Source organism: Urocampus carinirostris, chromosome 13, assembly GCF_059441175.1.
Source record: "Urocampus carinirostris isolate Australia breed hairy pipefish chromosome 13, RoL_Ucar_1.0, whole genome shotgun sequence".
In the NCBI taxonomy this organism is placed as follows: Eukaryota; Metazoa; Chordata; class Actinopteri; order Syngnathiformes; family Syngnathidae; genus Urocampus; species Urocampus carinirostris.
The window spans coordinates 41,044,361-41,060,828 of NC_142361.1; the positions used below are offsets into that span (position 1 = coordinate 41,044,361).

Sequence of the window (16,468 nt, forward strand, 5' to 3'; positions counted from 1 at the left end):
CGGGTACGTACCCTTTGTCCGTTTCGTATCGCGGTTATAATGGGAAGTAATTCATACCCCGGATAATTTTCAAGTATTTGTATCAGATGCTATCACAAAGAAGGATCTCTTGCTCGTCGACTCCTTATGGATATTTAGCGCTTTCGCTCGTCACAAAACTACGATTCGGCTCCTCCCGATGAGCGCCATTTTGTGGACGTGCCACGCGGTAGTAAATCGGGGAAAGGTTACCCCGAAATATGCGACCTAGCATAACAGCCGCCCCCTGTCCCAATTAGCGCCACGTTGTTTGCGTGCGACGCAGTAATAAATCGGGGAAAGGTCATTCTTCTTTCCCCCCCGTCAGGCCATCGGGACACATTAGCCGTGAGAAGGTTAAGCTATCAACGCTAGCTAACAAATACACGTGTCAAGCGCATAAACTGCTTTCAAATTGCCGCCTAGCTTTTTTTTTGTTAGCGTAGGACGGCTCGGGATAAGGATAACCCTAATAAGGGGATTTATTCATACTGTATTGTTCCTTTCTTCTTTGTTGATGAAGGCATGACTTGACAAAATGTATTGTTGCTAACACAGGACAGAACCCTGTGTAGCTACTAGCGTTAGCGTCCAGCCAAGCTAGTCAAAATGGATTTATTCGTACTGTATTGTTCTTGTTTGTTGATGAAGAGGTACTTGATAAAAGAAATTTCTCTTTCTTTTTGTTTCTGCCATTCCTTCCTTTTTTCGTTCATCTTTCTCTTTCTGGTTTCCTTCCTTTCTCTTTGTTCCCCCTTTTTCTTTCTTTCTCTTTCATCCTCTTGTTTTCTGTCTTTTTCTTTCATAATTTCTCTTTTTTTTATTGTTTCTGTCATTCCTTCTTTTTTCTTTCTTTCTTCCTCTTGTTTTCTGTCTTTTCTTTCATAATTTCTCTTTCTTTTTGTTTCTACCATTCTTTTCCCCCCTTTTTCTCTCCGGTCATCTCGTTTTCTCTTTCTTTTTCTGTTTTTCCTTTCTACTTCTTTCTCCCTCTCGTTTTTCTTTATTTCCAATGAAGTTCGATGTGTTTATTGATTGTTATTTTCCACTACTTTTTATCTGGGATCTAAAAAAAAAAATGGCCGTCTTCTCTCGTGCGCACGTGTTTGTCAGTTCATAAATAAAGTCATAAATGGACGAATGGATCCGGCGCTCCGCTGCAGAGGATTTCACTCACTGTCTCTTCAACGGTCGCCATTACATATGCCAGGATGTTCCTGGCCAGCCAATCGGAAAAGCTCCGCTCTCTCATTGGCGGCGTCGCCAGGAGGGGGGTGGGCGGGACCGAGGGGAGACGGGATTGCGGCGTCTTCGGCGGAATCTCTCCAGTCAGCAGAAGGAAGCATCCGCCGATGAGCAGCCCAGGCCAGCATCCCGAGAGGAAAGTATCCGGAGCATCTCGGGAGGAGAGACGAAGAGGAGGAGGAGAGGGGGGGGCTGCGAAAAAAAAAACCAGGAAGGGCGGGGGGCACAACAGAGGCGAGAGGGACGGAGACGTCCCGCACGTCCGTCCGAGCGCCGCAGCGCCGCTCAATCCGGAAGGCGGATCGGCCGGGAACGGAGAAGGACCTCGACCGGGCCCTCCCAATCGGGTCCGGGGTCTTGTCAGGAAGAGCGGGCGTTCTCCGCTTTAACATCGCCCATGGTGGACCCCGAAGGGAGGACCATGAAATGTTTGACCTTCTTCTTGATGCTGAAAAGCAAGTCCGGCAAGAGCTCCAAGAAGAACGACGGGGGCGACGCCGGCAACGGAGGGGGTCCTAAACTACCCCCGGTCTGCTACGAGATCCTCACGCTGAGGAAGAAGAAGAAGAAGAAGAAGAAGATGGCAGCGGACGTCTTCTCCGGGAAAAAGTCGGTGGCCGTGCAACAGTATCAGCGGCAGAACCTCAACAATAACAACAGCATTCACAACTGCAACTGGCAGGGACTTTACTCCACCATCAGGGAAAGGTAGGACCCGGACCCCCGTCCCGCTCCGCGCTCGGAATCGCTTTATGACCCGTCCGGTCCCTTTCGGGAAAGTTGGCGTCCATCTTGTCGGTTTCGCTTTCTCCCGACGGAGGGGTGTCAGACTCGTCCCGGCTGGGGTGGTGGCCCGACTTGTAAATAAGAAGAAAAGGAGAGAGAGCGCAAGAGACGTTGGGAGCAAGAAACAGAGGAAAAAGAAAATTTTGACAGAGAGAAAGAAAGATAGTGAGAAACAGAAAGAAACAGAAAAAAAAGAGAAAGGAAAATAGGGCAATCAAAGAGAAAAAAGAAGAGAGAAAGAGAGACTAGGTAAGGGAGAAAAGAGAAAATTAGAGAGGAACGAGAGATGAGACAGACAGACACAGAGAGGGACAGAGAATGAGAGAAAATTTGACAGAGAGAAAGAAAAAGTGGGAAAGAGAAAAACAAAAGAAGAGAAAAAGAAAAAGAGAGACAAAGCAAGGGAGAAAAAGAGAAAATCAGAGAGAAATGAGACATATAGAAAGGGAGAGGCAAAGAGAGACGAGACAGACAAAGAGAGGGACAATGAATGAAAGGTCTTATTTTTAGAATATTTTGTGTGAAAATAAACACACAAGGGCGGCCCAGGGACCGAGTGGTTAGCGTGCCTGCGGCACAGTTCTGAGGTTCAAATCCAGCTACCAGCCTTCTTGTGCATTGTTTGCATGTTCTCCCCATGTTTCCTCCCACATTCCAAAGACACGCATTTCAGGTGAATTGGCCGGTCCAAATTGTCCCTAGGTGGGAATGAGCGAGCGAATTGTCTGTCTCCGTATTGGCAAGTCGTCGAGAGTGTCCCCTGCTCATTGCCCAAAGATAGCTGGGATGGGCTCCGGCACCCCCGCGACCCTACTGAGGATAAGCGCTGCAGATACCGGATGGATAAACATACAAACAAAAAGATTTATGACCTATAAGGACCTTGGACAACATCAGTCCAGTGTAAAGACTTTATTGACCTCCCACGTCTCTTATTTCTTTTTGATCATTTTCTTATTGAAGGAACCGTTCGTGTGTTCATAAATGTCACAATCTGCACAAAACCATTTATGAGCTTTGACGGGCGTTTGAAAATCCAGCGTTTTTGATTCGGGTTTTTGCCTTTTCAGGAATTCCGTCATGTACAACAACGAGCTGATGGCGGACGTTCACTTCCTGGTGGGAGCGCCGGGAAAGACCCGACGGCTGCCGGGACACAGAGTGAGATTTATTTTCTAGTTTTTTGTTTTTTTTTTAACCCCAAAAAACAAAAAAGGCCAAAAAGGAAAACCTCATGTTGTTTTTGTCACTTCCATCTCGGGGTCTTTACTCTTTGATTCCTTCGTTCTTCAGCCTCCTTCCGTCCTCTCTTTTTCGTTCCTTCTTTCTCTTTTTCCCCACCTCTTTCTTTCTCGATCATTTCTCATCTCTTGTCACCAGGAAGGAACTTCCAGACACTGCTCAATTATTAACGTCAACGCGTCTGAACGGAGGGAGGAAACGGGACCTCCTTCCCGTCCACCTGATAAACTCGTCCGTTTTGTCTCCCTGACGTTCGAAGAGCTCTTCCATAACGGAAAGCTCCTCTCCATCCGTCGCACGATAACGATCGGAATCCGGTCTTTTTTCATTCTCTCCGCTTCTCCTCCACCGGTTTGTTTTTTTTCCGTCCGCTTCGCCTTCCAAGAAGTCGCCATCAATTATGAATCGCGCGTTACGTCCGGACAACGAGCGTCACTTCAGAGCGCCTGCTTTTATTGGAAAATCAGACAAAATTCCTTTCATTTCAGATGAGCGTTTTGTTATGATCATGCCCCTGGGCATGACTTGAACCTCTTATGAGGTGACTATCGCGAAAGGGAATTGCTGTATAGCGGGGTTAAGAAACCTCTGCGGTAATCAAAATGAATATATTTTAGATGAGGGGATGTGTCATAATAGTCTGCGGTTTGCAATAATCCTTGCAGCCCTTTGAGACTCTCTGTGATTAAGGGCCACACAAATAAACATGACTTGGCTTGACATAATATATAATAATAATCTATATTAAATACTACATATGTGTGGTATATGATGAAATAACATTATTTAAAAATAGGAAAAAAAAACAATTTTTTTTAATTTACCTCTGATGTGCATGACTCGAGCTGGTCAAGTGGAGTAGCAGGTGGCTGCAGAGGAAGGAAGAGACGGCAAACGCGGATTTTGTTTTTCATATTTTCACGTTTCTCGTTTTTTTCGAAGTAGCTCCCTTAAATAATTATTTGCACATAGAAAAGGAAGCTGTTTTGAAAACTTGCATTTGCCCCTAGAAGATGTCCTTGCTTTGATGGCCTCCTTATTTGTCTTACCGTCCCGATAGTCCATTAATGACAGCCACCTTTCGTTAGCGTCACAAACTTTGTTTCCAAGGTTGTCATGTTTTTTGCTTCTCCCTTCAGTATCACTGAGTGAGCGAGAGAGAGGGAGTGAGAGAAAAATTGTGGGTATGAGGGAGACAGAAGGAAAGAGAAAGAAAAGGAGGGAGGGAAACAGAGAGAAGGAAAAAGAGCGAGAGAGAGAAAAGCGAGACAGAGACGGAAAGAAAAAGAGCGAGATAGAGAGAGAGGTAGGAAATGAGAGCGAGAGAGAGAGAAGGTGTCCCGACCGGAACAGAATTAGGACCCAGATGCTCGCTGGACGCGCAAAGCAAGTTGCTCACAGAATCAGATCGTGTTCTGAATGCGGAAGTGGATCTTCCGGAGCGGGAGATGGCGGTGTCCAGGATGGAAAAAACAGGTCGTTAGCCGGGACAGGAGAGCAAAAAACGTGGTCGGGATCAAAAACAGGTCGTAAGCCGGGACGGGAGAGCAAATGTGGTAGGGGGCAAAAAACAGGTCATAGCCGGAGACAAACGGGGAGATCAGGAACGAGTGGGTGGAAAAACGGGTGCAAAAACGGGAAAGGCGGGAATCAGAGTCAAAGTGCTTGCCTTGTAGAAACAGAGGTTCGCTGACAGACTGACAACAGGTGAGTGAAAGTACGGAGCTTAAAAAAGACAGGGAACCAATCCGGTTCAGGCTAGCGCCAAACGACCGGGCACATGTCATCACGAAGAAGGAAAGAGATAGGGAACGAGAGAGCAGTAGGGTTTAAAAGAAAGTAAGAAAGAAGGGACAAACAAACCAACAAAGGAAAAAACAACAACCAAAGAAGCAACGAACCAACAAGCCAACAAATCAACCAACCAACCATCCAAGAATGAAACAAAGAACAATCCAAAGAACCGAAAAACAAATGAATCGAAGAACGAACCAAAAAGCCGAAGACGGATCAAACCAAAGAACAAACGAGCGAAAAAAGGCCTGGACTTGACAAAATAGAAAATGAAATTTACATTGGCAGACAGAAAGACAGAAAGCTTTCTTCAGACTGGATCTAAGTGGCTTTTGCAGCTGTTCTGATAGCAGTATGGTAGACTCAAGGGAGCATGGGGACGGAACAGGGAAAGGAGCGGAATTATTGGAACATATACTTCATACAAATACGTGAATACGTATCTTTTTTTTTTTCATTGGTTACAGATAACAAAAACGTGTTTCACAAATTGCATAACTTACTGTGTCATTTCTTGCCTGTGATTAGTCCGTTGCCACACATGGATACCTTTGATATCCCGTTGTGGGAAGTTGCCGCCACCTAGTGGTTGTTTTGAAGAACGATTTCCATTTTTTTTTTTTATCGGTGACGGTCATTTAAATAGCGCTTATAAAACGGGGACGTCGGCTTTACTTTTACTCGAAAGGCACAACCGCGATTGCTCTTCAATGAGCATATTAGCATCGTGTTGCAATCAGGTCCAATTTCAGCGACTGGAATTTGTGCAATTGAACATCTACCCGACGTCCTCTTGTTTATCGGCCTCTTCGTCGTTTGCTAAATAAGCTCATTAACCGGAGAAGCTAACGAAGGCGAGCGCCGGTAATTACCGTCGGATAGCCGGGCCTTAAACGCCTCCGCGACAACAAAGTCTTGGAATCGGGCCGCGTCCATAAACCCCATTTTGCATTTGTTCCGCAGTACGTGTTAGCCGTGGGCAGTTCCGTCTTCCACGCCATGTTTTACGGAGAACTGGCCGAGAACCAAGACCAGATCCGGATTCCGGACGTGGAGCCGCCGGCTTTTCTGGCCATGTTGAAGTAAGGAACCGGTTTCTGCTTTTTCAAGCTAGATCGAAAAGACTTCAAACGCGGAATCCTTCGCTTATAAATAACAAATCTGATCTCCTCAGGCAAAGGTTAGGTGGTATGAGTGGACTTTTTCCCTTGGAGGGTGAAGAGATAATCTGTACTGTAAGGGTTAGGGTATGGGTTAAGAGTTGGGATTAAGGAGCTTGGTTTAAGGGGTTGTTGTCACGTTAAGTGCTTCAAATTAGAGAGTTAGGCTTAGACGGGTTAAACGGTTGAAAAATAAGGGTAAGGATTAGGGTTTAAAGTATTAGGGGGGTGTAATTTAAAGGGTTCGGGGGTTAGGGGATAAAAGTTTGGGGTTATGAATTCAGGGGGGTTAAAGCTTAGGCTAGACTGTCAAGTTAGGGTGAGGCTTAGAGTGCTGCAATAAGGGTTGAATTCAGGGTTTGAGGGTTTCGTTAATAGAGATAGGGGGTTAAGTTAGGGTAAGGGTTCGGATTAGGAGTTAGAAGGTTAAAAGTTTAGGGGGTTAAGGTTATGGGAATATGGCGTGTTATAATCAATTTTAGGGTTTAGGACTAGACGTTAAGGGCTGAGGGTTAGGGGATGAAGGTTAGAGGTTTAGGGTTAGAGGGATACATTTATGGTAAAGGGTTAGGAATAGAAGATTAGGATTATGGTTTAGGGGATAAAAGTTTTGGGTTATGGGTTTAGGGGGTAAAGCTAAGGCTAGACGGTAAAACTTGAGGGTTAACAGTTAGGATCAGGAGTTAAGGAATTAAAGGTTTAGGGTTAGGGATTTAAAGGTTTTGGTCTTAGGGTTATCAGGAGAAGGTCAGTGTTAGTCATTCAAAATAAGGATTAGAATTTTGATGTTCGGATGAAGGAGTTTTAACGCGAGTGGTCCGGTTCCTAAGGGGGCAGGGTGTTCAAGGGCTAGTCCGTTAAATTCCCTTCGTGTCCACAGGTACATCTACTGCGACGAGATCGACCTGACCGCCGATACGGTCCTGGCGACTCTCTACGCCGCCAAGAAGTACATAGTCCCGCACCTGGCTCGAGCCTGCGTCACCTTCCTGGAGACCAGCCTAAGCGCCAAGAACGCTTGCGTTCTCTTGTCCCAGAGTTGCCTCTTCGAGGAACCGGAACTGACCCAGCGGTGCTGGGAAGTCATCGACGCTCAGGCCGAACTGGCTCTACGATCGGACGGCTTCTGCGACATCGACTGGCGGACCCTGCAAAGCGTCCTACAGCGGGAGACTCTCAACGCCAAAGAGATGGTGGTCTTCGACGCGGCTTTGGGCTGGGCCGAAGCCGAGTGCCAAAGGCAGGACCTGATTCTCACCACCGACAACAAACGCAAGGTTCTGGGTCAGGCCATGTACCTGATCCGCATCCCCACCATGGCGCTGGACGACTTTGCCAACGGGGCGGCCCAGTCCGGCGTGCTGACCCTCAACGAAACCAACGACATCTTCCTGTGGTACACGGCCGCCAAGAAACCGGAACTGACGTTCGCCAGCCAGCCCAGGAAGGGCTTGACCCCCCAGCGCTGCCACCGGTTCCAGTCCTGCGCCTACCGCAGCAACCAATGGCGCTACCGGGGCCGCTGCGACAGCATTCAGTTCGCCGTGGACAAACGGGTCTTCGTCGCCGGGTTCGGACTCTACGGATCCAGCTGCGGTTCCACGGAGTACAGCGCCAGGATCGAGCTGAAGCGGCAGGGAGTTCTGATGGGCCAGAACCTCAGCAAATACTTCTCCGACGGTTCCAGTAACACCTTCCCGGTGTGGTTCGAGTACCCGGTGCAGATCGAAGCCGATACTTTCTACACTGCCAGCGTGGTTCTGGACGGGAACGAGCTGAGCTACTTCGGACAGGAAGGCATGACGGAGGTGCAGTGCGGGAAGGTGACCTTTCAGTTTCAGTGCTCCTCAGACAGCACCAACGGGACCGGGGTTCAAGGGGGGCAGATTCCAGAACTTATCTTCTATGCCTGACTTTGCATTACAGATATAAAGCCAGTGCTTTTGTGTAGTTTGGCCCGCTATTTATTTTCGTCCCTCTAATGTTTGAAACTGGAACGAATCAAGGTTGGGACTTCCAAATTCGATACCGTGGTCTTCAGCCAGAGAGAGTGGTGGCATGGCCTCTCTAGTTCAGGGATGAGAACCTGACCCAAGAGGAAAAGTCCAAGTATCTCAGGGGTCTTGCTCTTGAATAAGGGCAGGCCTGATGTGTTTTTGAATGCCATTTGAAACAGGGATGGATGAAGATCTGGACTTGCAAATAAAGGAACATGGTCCTCAGCCAGAGAACAGTGACATGTGCATGGAATCCTGCCACAATGGAGGAGCCTAAGTATCTCGGGGTCTTGCTCTTGAGTATGAACAGGCCTGCGATTTATTTTTTAACTGTTTGAAACCGGGACAAATAATGATCTGCCCTTCTAAATCCAAGGCCATGGTTCTCTCAGGTGCAGGAATGAGACCCTGCTCCAAGTGGAGGAGCTTAAGTATCTCAGGGTCTTGCTCTTGAGTGAGAACAGGACTATTTATTTTTTAACTACTGTTTGAAACTGAAACAGATAAAGATCAACAGCTTCCAAGACCCTGGTCTTCACTGGTTTAAAGATGAGATTCTGCCCAAGTGGAGGACTCCAAGTATCTCAAAATATTTTTCAAGTGAATCGGTTCAGGTCTATCAGGGCTCAGAAGGATTTTCTCGATTCCCCCGGTTGACCTATGATCCTGGCATCATTTATGGTAATTTACAAATTTCTTGGTCTTCTGGGAAGGATTCAGACTAGATCTGCTGCTTCTCTGCGTTAAGAGGATCCTGTTAAAGGGGCTCGGGAATCTGGTTCGAATGCCTCCTTGACACCTTCTCCTAGAGGGAAGATCCTGTGATACCATGTCTTTCGGCTTGCTTGGAAACCCCTTGAGCTGGATGAGCTGGATAAGGTGGTTGGGGTATGTAGTTAAGATGCCACCTGAGCGCCTCCCTGGTCAAGAGACTTTAAGCATGACCTAGGGCACACGGGAGATACCATGCCTTTCAGCTCGCTTGGGAACACCACAGGATCCTGTTGGATACACTGAATGAAGCGGCCGGGGACATAAAGGTCTCGGCTTCATTACAGGAAAGTAGACGGTTCCGATGTATTTTATCGCAACGGGACATAGTGTGGCCTGGAAATCTAACCGCCAGTTTGGGTGGAATAACGACACTCTGTTGAAGGGGCTGGGGAATCCCGTTGTATTGCCTTCCTGGTGAGGAGACCCGAGGACGACAAAGAACACGCTTGGCTCGGCCTGTTGGATGAAGTGGTTGTTGTACTTGCTAGTGGAGGGACCCTGAGGACAACCTCTAGAGACTATGTCTCTTGGCTTAGCAGTTCAGGATTCTCTTGTATAAATTGGACGAAGTGGCTGGGGACACACGAGACTGGATTTTTAATAGAAGGACCGGATCCTGTTTGATACAAATGTCTCATTGAAATGAATAATGTAGAAATGCTATATCTTGTAAAAATGAAAATATGTCAATAGGAGGACGAGCTAGACTTTGCATTTCTATGTTTGCACAGAAGGCACCTATTTAGCAGCAATACGTCCCCTTCTTTCGCGCTTTTAGCCAAGAATTGTCCGTTTGGGTGATCAACCCAAAGACTTTTGTCATTCGGAGCGTTTGGGGGAATGGAAAAGACACTTTTATCCTAGATTAGGGAGCACTATAGGACACTATGTAGCATGTTCCTCGGCACCTTCCTCACTCGTGCGCCGTTCGTGTTGTCGCGTTTCCATGCGAGCAAAAATCCGATTGGAAATCATTCAGATATGGAAAAGGCCAGCCGCAACTTGCAAAGCAAACGAAGTAGTATTTCTCTCTCTCTCTCTCAGTCTCTCTCGGTCTCTCTCTCGGTCTCTCGGTCTTTCTCTCGGACTCTTGGTCTCTCTCTCAATCTCTTGGGCTCTCTCTCGTTCGGTCTCTCTTTCGGTCGGTCTCTCGGTCGGTCTCTCGGTCGATCTCTTGGTCGGTCTCTCGGTTGGTCTCTCGGTCTCTCTCTCGGTTGGTCTCTCAGTCTCTCGATTGGTCTCTCAGTCTCTCGGTCTCTCTCTTGGTCTCTCTCTGTCAGTCTCTTGGTCTCTCTCTCTCTCTCTCTCTCTCTCTCGGTCGGTCTCTCAGTCTCTCTCTCTCTCGGTCGGCCTCTCTCTGTCTCTCCCTCTGTGTCTCTCTCTCGGTCTCTCGGTCGGTCTCTCGGTCGGTCTCTCGGTTGGTCTCCCGGTCGGTCTCTCGGTCGGTCTCTCGGTCGGTCTCTCGGTCGGTCTCTCGGTCGGTCTCTCGGTCGGTCTCTCGGTTGGTCTCCCGGTCGGTCTCTCGGTCTGTCTCTCGGTCAGTCTCTCGGTCGGTCTCTCGCTCTCTCTCTCTCTCTCTCGGTCGGTCTCTCAGTCTCTCTCTCTCTCGGTCGGCCTCTCTCTGTCTCTCCCTCTCTGTCTCTCTCTCTCTCTGTCTCTCGGTCGGTCTCTCGGTCGGTCTCTCGGTCGGTCTCTCGGTCGGTCTCTCGGTCGGTCTCTCGGTCGGTCTCTCGGTCGGTCTCTCGGTCGGTCTCTCGGTCGGTCTCTCGGTCGGTCTCTCGGTTGGTCTCCCGGTCGGTCTCTCGGTCTGTCTCTCAATCAGTCTCTCGGTCGGTCTCTCGCTCTCTCTCTCTTTCTCTTGGTCGGGCTCTCGGTCTCTCTATCTCTCTCGGTCGGGCTCTCAGTCTCTCTCCTTCTCGGTAGGGCTCTCGGTCTCTCTCTCTCTCTCTCGGTTGAGCTCTCAGTCTCTGTCTCGGTTGGGCTCTCGGTCTCTCTCTCGGTCAGGCTCTCTGTCTCTCTCTCTCAGTCGGGCTCTCAGTCTCTCTCACTCACTCTCTCTCTCAAATGTTTTTTATATTTTTCATTTTTTTATTTAACTCGTTCTCTTTTCGATTGGTTGTTTGTTTCACTTTTTTAGCCCAAAAGTTGAGTTTAATTTATTATTGGTTTGTATACTTTCAAGTCCCAGTGCTTTGCGGCACCAAATACAGTCACATCTGTTTTATTTTGAAACTTTGGCTATTATTTTTTATTTTTATTAAAAAAAAATTTGACCTAGTTTGTTTTTTCTCTTTAATATCCATTTATTTTATAACATCTGTTTTCTTTTGGTTGTGCCGTCCACCGTTATTTATTCATCACTGAAATACTTCTTTATTTTCTTGGATTTTCGCCGTTTTCCGCAATAAAGCCGGAGTTTGCGCGTAGGACACGTATCTGTACTACAAGTCCCACGGTGCATTGCGGTTTGAAACCATTCAGGACGAGCTCAACTGCGCGATCGGATGACGTCATCAAAGGCAAAACTCGACCGTTCGGAAAAAGACACGGACGGGATCATCGTCGAATCTTGGCATTTGCCTTCCTGTCGGATTTCGGCCCGCGTGGAAACGGAGCCCACATGCTGCTATCGCTTGCTGCGCCTCGGCTTTTACAGGGATGAGATTTCCATCCGCCGCCTCGGTCACTTTTATGATTCTGAATTCTTTTTTTGTTGAGAACGAAATGGAAAACGCTGAAGGTCTCTTGAATGTGGCCGATGACCGATCCAGCAAATAAAACGCAAAAGCTACCACCGCGTTTTGCCGTTCCTTTTCTCAATACCGTAGAACCCCGGGATACGGATACCCCTCCTCATGGTATGATCACGTTACAGTGTCCAATAGGTTTTTTGGGCCCCTCTTTACAACAGTTCCCCCTTTTACTACAACAACAAATTCCGATACAGTAGAGCCCCTGGATACAGCGACCCCACCTTACGACATTTTCATTTTAGAGTGTGGATTTAGATGTTTTCAGGGCCCGCTTTAAGGTGTTTCCCTACTGTACTACATCACCAACAACAACAAATCCTAATACTGTAGAGCCCCTGGATACGGGGACCCCACCTTACGACATTTTCATTTTACAGTGTGGAATGAGATGTTTTCTTGGCCTGCTTGAAGGGGTTTCCCTACGATACCACATCAACAAATCCTAATATTGTAGAGCCCCTGGATACGGGGACCCCACCTTACGATATTTTCATTTTATACTTTGGATTTAGATGTTTTCAGGGCCCGCATGAAGGCGTTTCCCTACTATACTACATCAACAAATCCTAATACAGTGGAGCCCCTGGATACAGCAACCTTACTAGAACGTTTACCCGAGAGCGTCTTGATGTGAGATGAGCTTGTTTATGAGCACGTGGCCCAGTTTTTTTACTCTTTGCGCTCAAAGATATTTTTGTATGCTGAGGAAAAAAAAGTGGAAAGATACTATAAGGTGCTTAAAGGATTGAAATATACACGGCAGAGATCGAAGAACAGGGTTTGTATGGGCGCTTGAAATCCTTGAAAATGCTTAACTTTTAATGTTCTGTTGCAAGGTTAGGAAAATGCTTTGGGTGAAGACTTTTATTTTTTTTAATTTTTTTTTTAGTATAAAGTGTGAAGATGACGCTGACATGCCTGCTCTGGTGACTTGTCATGACGGCGTTGTCATGTGAAGCCTCACTCACTACCCCCTTCTGGTTGCACCCAAGAGGACAACTCTATTTAGAAAACAGTCTCTTTTGGCTCGGCTCACTCCCGAACGGCTTTTTTTTAATGATATATTATCAATGATACTAAAATATTATGCTCCAAATGATTTAGTAATGAGTCATTTCAATAAAACACATCACATATAAATTAAAATATTCGCAGATCTACAAAAAAAATCGGACAATTTTAACAATTTTAACACACTGAACAGATTTCCAGTCAAACAGCAACACAAAATCTATAAAATTGCAAAACGATAACATTTAAAAATGATATAATTAAGTCATAAAACGCAAAAATATAAACTATTTACAATTCTATTTGAAGCAATTTAGACACAAATCCTTTAAAAAACATGGCAAAAATTTCAATTAAAATTAGGAAAACAACATTGTAGCTCCTCCCCTTTTTGGCTGCTGTCAATTTCATATCGCTTTTCTTTTAAGCTCGCCTAAATTTCCGATGGTTTGCTAAGATTTGGAGGTCGCGTTTAGCGTTCGAATTCGAAGATTAAATACGGTCACCAAACCTGCCGCTAATTTTTCCAATCTTAGCATGACTCGTGCTAGCGTCGCATCACGTAGCCCGAACAGAGTGAGATGGCGGGTTTACAAATCCCATTCCAGCTGCTTGTTATTTATTAGCTTCTAGCCGTTAGCAAGATGGCGTTCTCATAAGCGCTCACTCGTTACATCGGGCCCCCGGGGGGACACGAGGGCCCTCTCGCTCATTATCCTGAAAAATATTAAGCCGGTTGAGATAACGCAGAGAGTACACGCAAAAACTAGCATGCTAAGCCGTTAGCGGGAAGCCGTCAACGAGCTGGTGTTTTGCACACTGGCTGCGGCTGCGAGGTTTAAAAAAAAAAAAAAAAGGAAAATGTCAACGAATACATATCTTCAGCAACAAATATAATCTCGGGTCGTTGAGCTATAGGTTAAAAAGCTAGCAGGTTCAATAGAAAACCTCCCGATCCATTAATTGACTCATTGATTGACCCCCAGATGACTAAAGTCATCACTATTCCACTCATTCAGATACATTCAACATTTGAAATTCTCCATGTTTTGCATCATCAATCAAATCTTCTTCCAACTCACTTGATCTGAGTCGCCATAGTCTTTTTTCATTACCAACCGTGCTGCAACTGACCATACAGAATCCTAATGGGAACGAGACAACTCCCGTGGCAGTTATGACTGTTAAGGCTGGAGCTGGCATCTCGTCGTTAGCATGTAGCCGTTAGCGTGACTCTTTAGCATGTAGCTGTTAGCATAAAGCAGTTAGAATAACTCATCACGTTAGCCTGGAGCTGTTAGTATGAGACATACGAATGTAGTCATTAGCATGTAGCTCTTAAAATGACGCGTTAGCATATAGCTGTTAGCTACTATTTGTTAGCATCTTTTTGTTAGCATCCTTTCGTTAGCATGTTTTCGTTAGCATGTAGCCATTGGATGGGATGAAGGCTATCAAGAGAAAACGAGACACATGTAATTCGTGGAAAGAGACAGAAAGAGAGAATAGAGAATGAAAAATAAATAAAGAAGAAGACAGAGAAAGAGAGGAATAAATGAAATGAGAGAGTCAGAAAGAGAGGGAGAGAAAAAAAAATAAAAGTGAGGGAGTGAGAAAATAATCTTGCGCCAGTTGCTTTGAGAGTAACGCCTGGCTTTTTCGACGTCAAGTGGATATATTTTGAGCAGCCGCTGATTTTGCTCTTGAGCTTCTCTGGGTGCTGTTTGGTAGGCCAAATTAAAAAAGCTTGCGGGCCTGATCTGGCCCGTGGGCCGCATCTTTGACACCCCAGAACCTAAAATTGTGAACATTTGGGAACGAAAATTCATTTTTGAAGTAAAATGAGGAATACCTGAAAGGGGGAATAAATAATGCCATTTCTTTGATTTTGTATCGTATATTTCCATGATGACAGGTGAGGCTCAGCCTCGTCTGCCTCCCCTGGATACAAGATTGTACTGCATGATCGAGGAAACGCAAGCAAAGTATTGGGTTACTCCCATTTTGGCCAAAATCTTTGACAAAGTTCTAGAGAGCCACTAGGGCGGCGCTAAAGAGCCACATGTTTTGGATACATGTTTCATATTAAGTGACAAAGTTTTATATATGAATCGTCCTTTTGTCACGATTTAAAGATTGCTTGTGGTTATTTTTGTCTTTTGCCTGACCATTGCCCTCTGCTGTGAGGCAAGAGAACTGCGTGCCTCACTCTGCATCTGCATAGCAGAGTCATACATATATTACAGGTTGCATTGATAAAATATTGTAAAAAAAAAAAACGCAATTTTGAAAATGAAAATTCAAATACAGTGGTACCTCTACTTAGGAATTGCATTCCCTCTGGTAATGGATTTGTAACATGAAAAGTTTGCGAGTAGGGACGTATTTTGAATGTAAATGTGCTAATCTGTTCCAAGCCCAGGAAAAGTGTGGTATCATTTTAATAAATCATAAAAGAGCATCAGAACATGAAATAAATACGTGTAAAAATGAGATCACCGAGCAATAAACATAAAGCTTTCATGGACCAGAACAGGGGGAGAACCCAAATGCGTGACGTTTCTCACACAAGCCTTTTATTTGACGGGAAACGGGGACTCATGCACGTTAGGCAGCGGTCTGGCGTGGAATGACAGGAAGCCAGAGGCCGACGAGATTGATACCAATTGCCCGAGCAGATATCGGGCAGATAGGGTTGATACCGTACAGGACGGGACAGACAAGATTGATATCAAAACAGGAAATCGAAATAAACAGGACAAACTAGACGAGAACGAAACTCGAAACGGATATTAAACAGGACAAAAATAAACGTTAACGATACTGGACAGGAAACACAGGCAGAAAACCGGACAGAGTTGAAACCCAGGTCTTGCGGGGCAGAGGTTTGTTGACAGACTGACAAAGGGAGAGTGAGAGCACTGAGCTTCAATAGAAGGGAAGCCCATCTGTCAATGAGCCATAGCTGGCACCACACAGGCGGGGCCAATTAGGCACGATGGCAACCGTGACAAAAGCGAGAGGCACATCATGGAAAAAACAAAAAATAAAGGAAATACTACTTTATTTACCTTTTAAGTATTTACTGGTACTCTGCAGTGTTGTTCTTGAAAAACTGAACCAATGACGTCTGCTTTTCTGCATGTCTTTCGTGAGTCTGTTGTGAAGGATAGCTCTTTGTAGCGCAGGGGACACGAAGAGCATGCCGGTATTCACGCATACAGTATAGTGTAAGCTTGCATGAAAACATGGTCCTTAATTATATACTCCTTCTTGCGTTTGACCTCCTTCCCACTACTTTAAAAAAGAGGACGAGTCTTTTCAACTCTCGGTGAACTCCGGACCGAGTGACTCTTCTTGTTTTTGTCGAGAGTGGATTTTGTTTGATGAAGCCTAATCAGCAGAACAGATCTTGGCAACGCAACTCCATCTTTCTTAATGACTTCCTGGGGGAAAAGCGGGTCTCGGCCCCACACAGCCTTTCCTTTGGCTCAAAGTCCGACTTTCCTCCTTCCGATCGAAACCATCCACTTTACAGACTGGATGAATCCTTAAGGAAGACGTGCTGATGTGAAGAATACTTACCGGACAGGATAAAAGTAATGAACAATGACAATGTGCAGTCAAGCCGGGATAATAGGAAAAACTCGTACACACACACTCAGAACTTCAACAGGCTAGGGAGTAT

At 46.0% G+C, this 16,468-nt stretch overlaps 1 protein-coding gene across 1 annotated transcript; it reads left to right on the plus strand.

Annotated features, from left to right (window-relative positions):
* Positions 1-1,377: 1,377 nt before the first annotated feature.
* LOC148354565 (BTB/POZ domain-containing protein 3-like) lies at positions 1,378-8,274 on the plus strand. Its single transcript, XM_088351559.1, has 4 exons — positions 1,378-1,971; positions 3,120-3,210; positions 6,049-6,167; positions 7,126-8,274. The coding sequence occupies exons 1-4, from the start codon at positions 1,661-1,663 to the stop codon at positions 8,156-8,158; spliced, it is 1,554 nt and encodes a 517-aa protein (XP_088207685.1). The 5' UTR covers positions 1,378-1,660; the 3' UTR covers positions 8,159-8,274.
* The last annotated feature ends 8,194 nt before the right edge of the window (positions 8,275-16,468 follow it).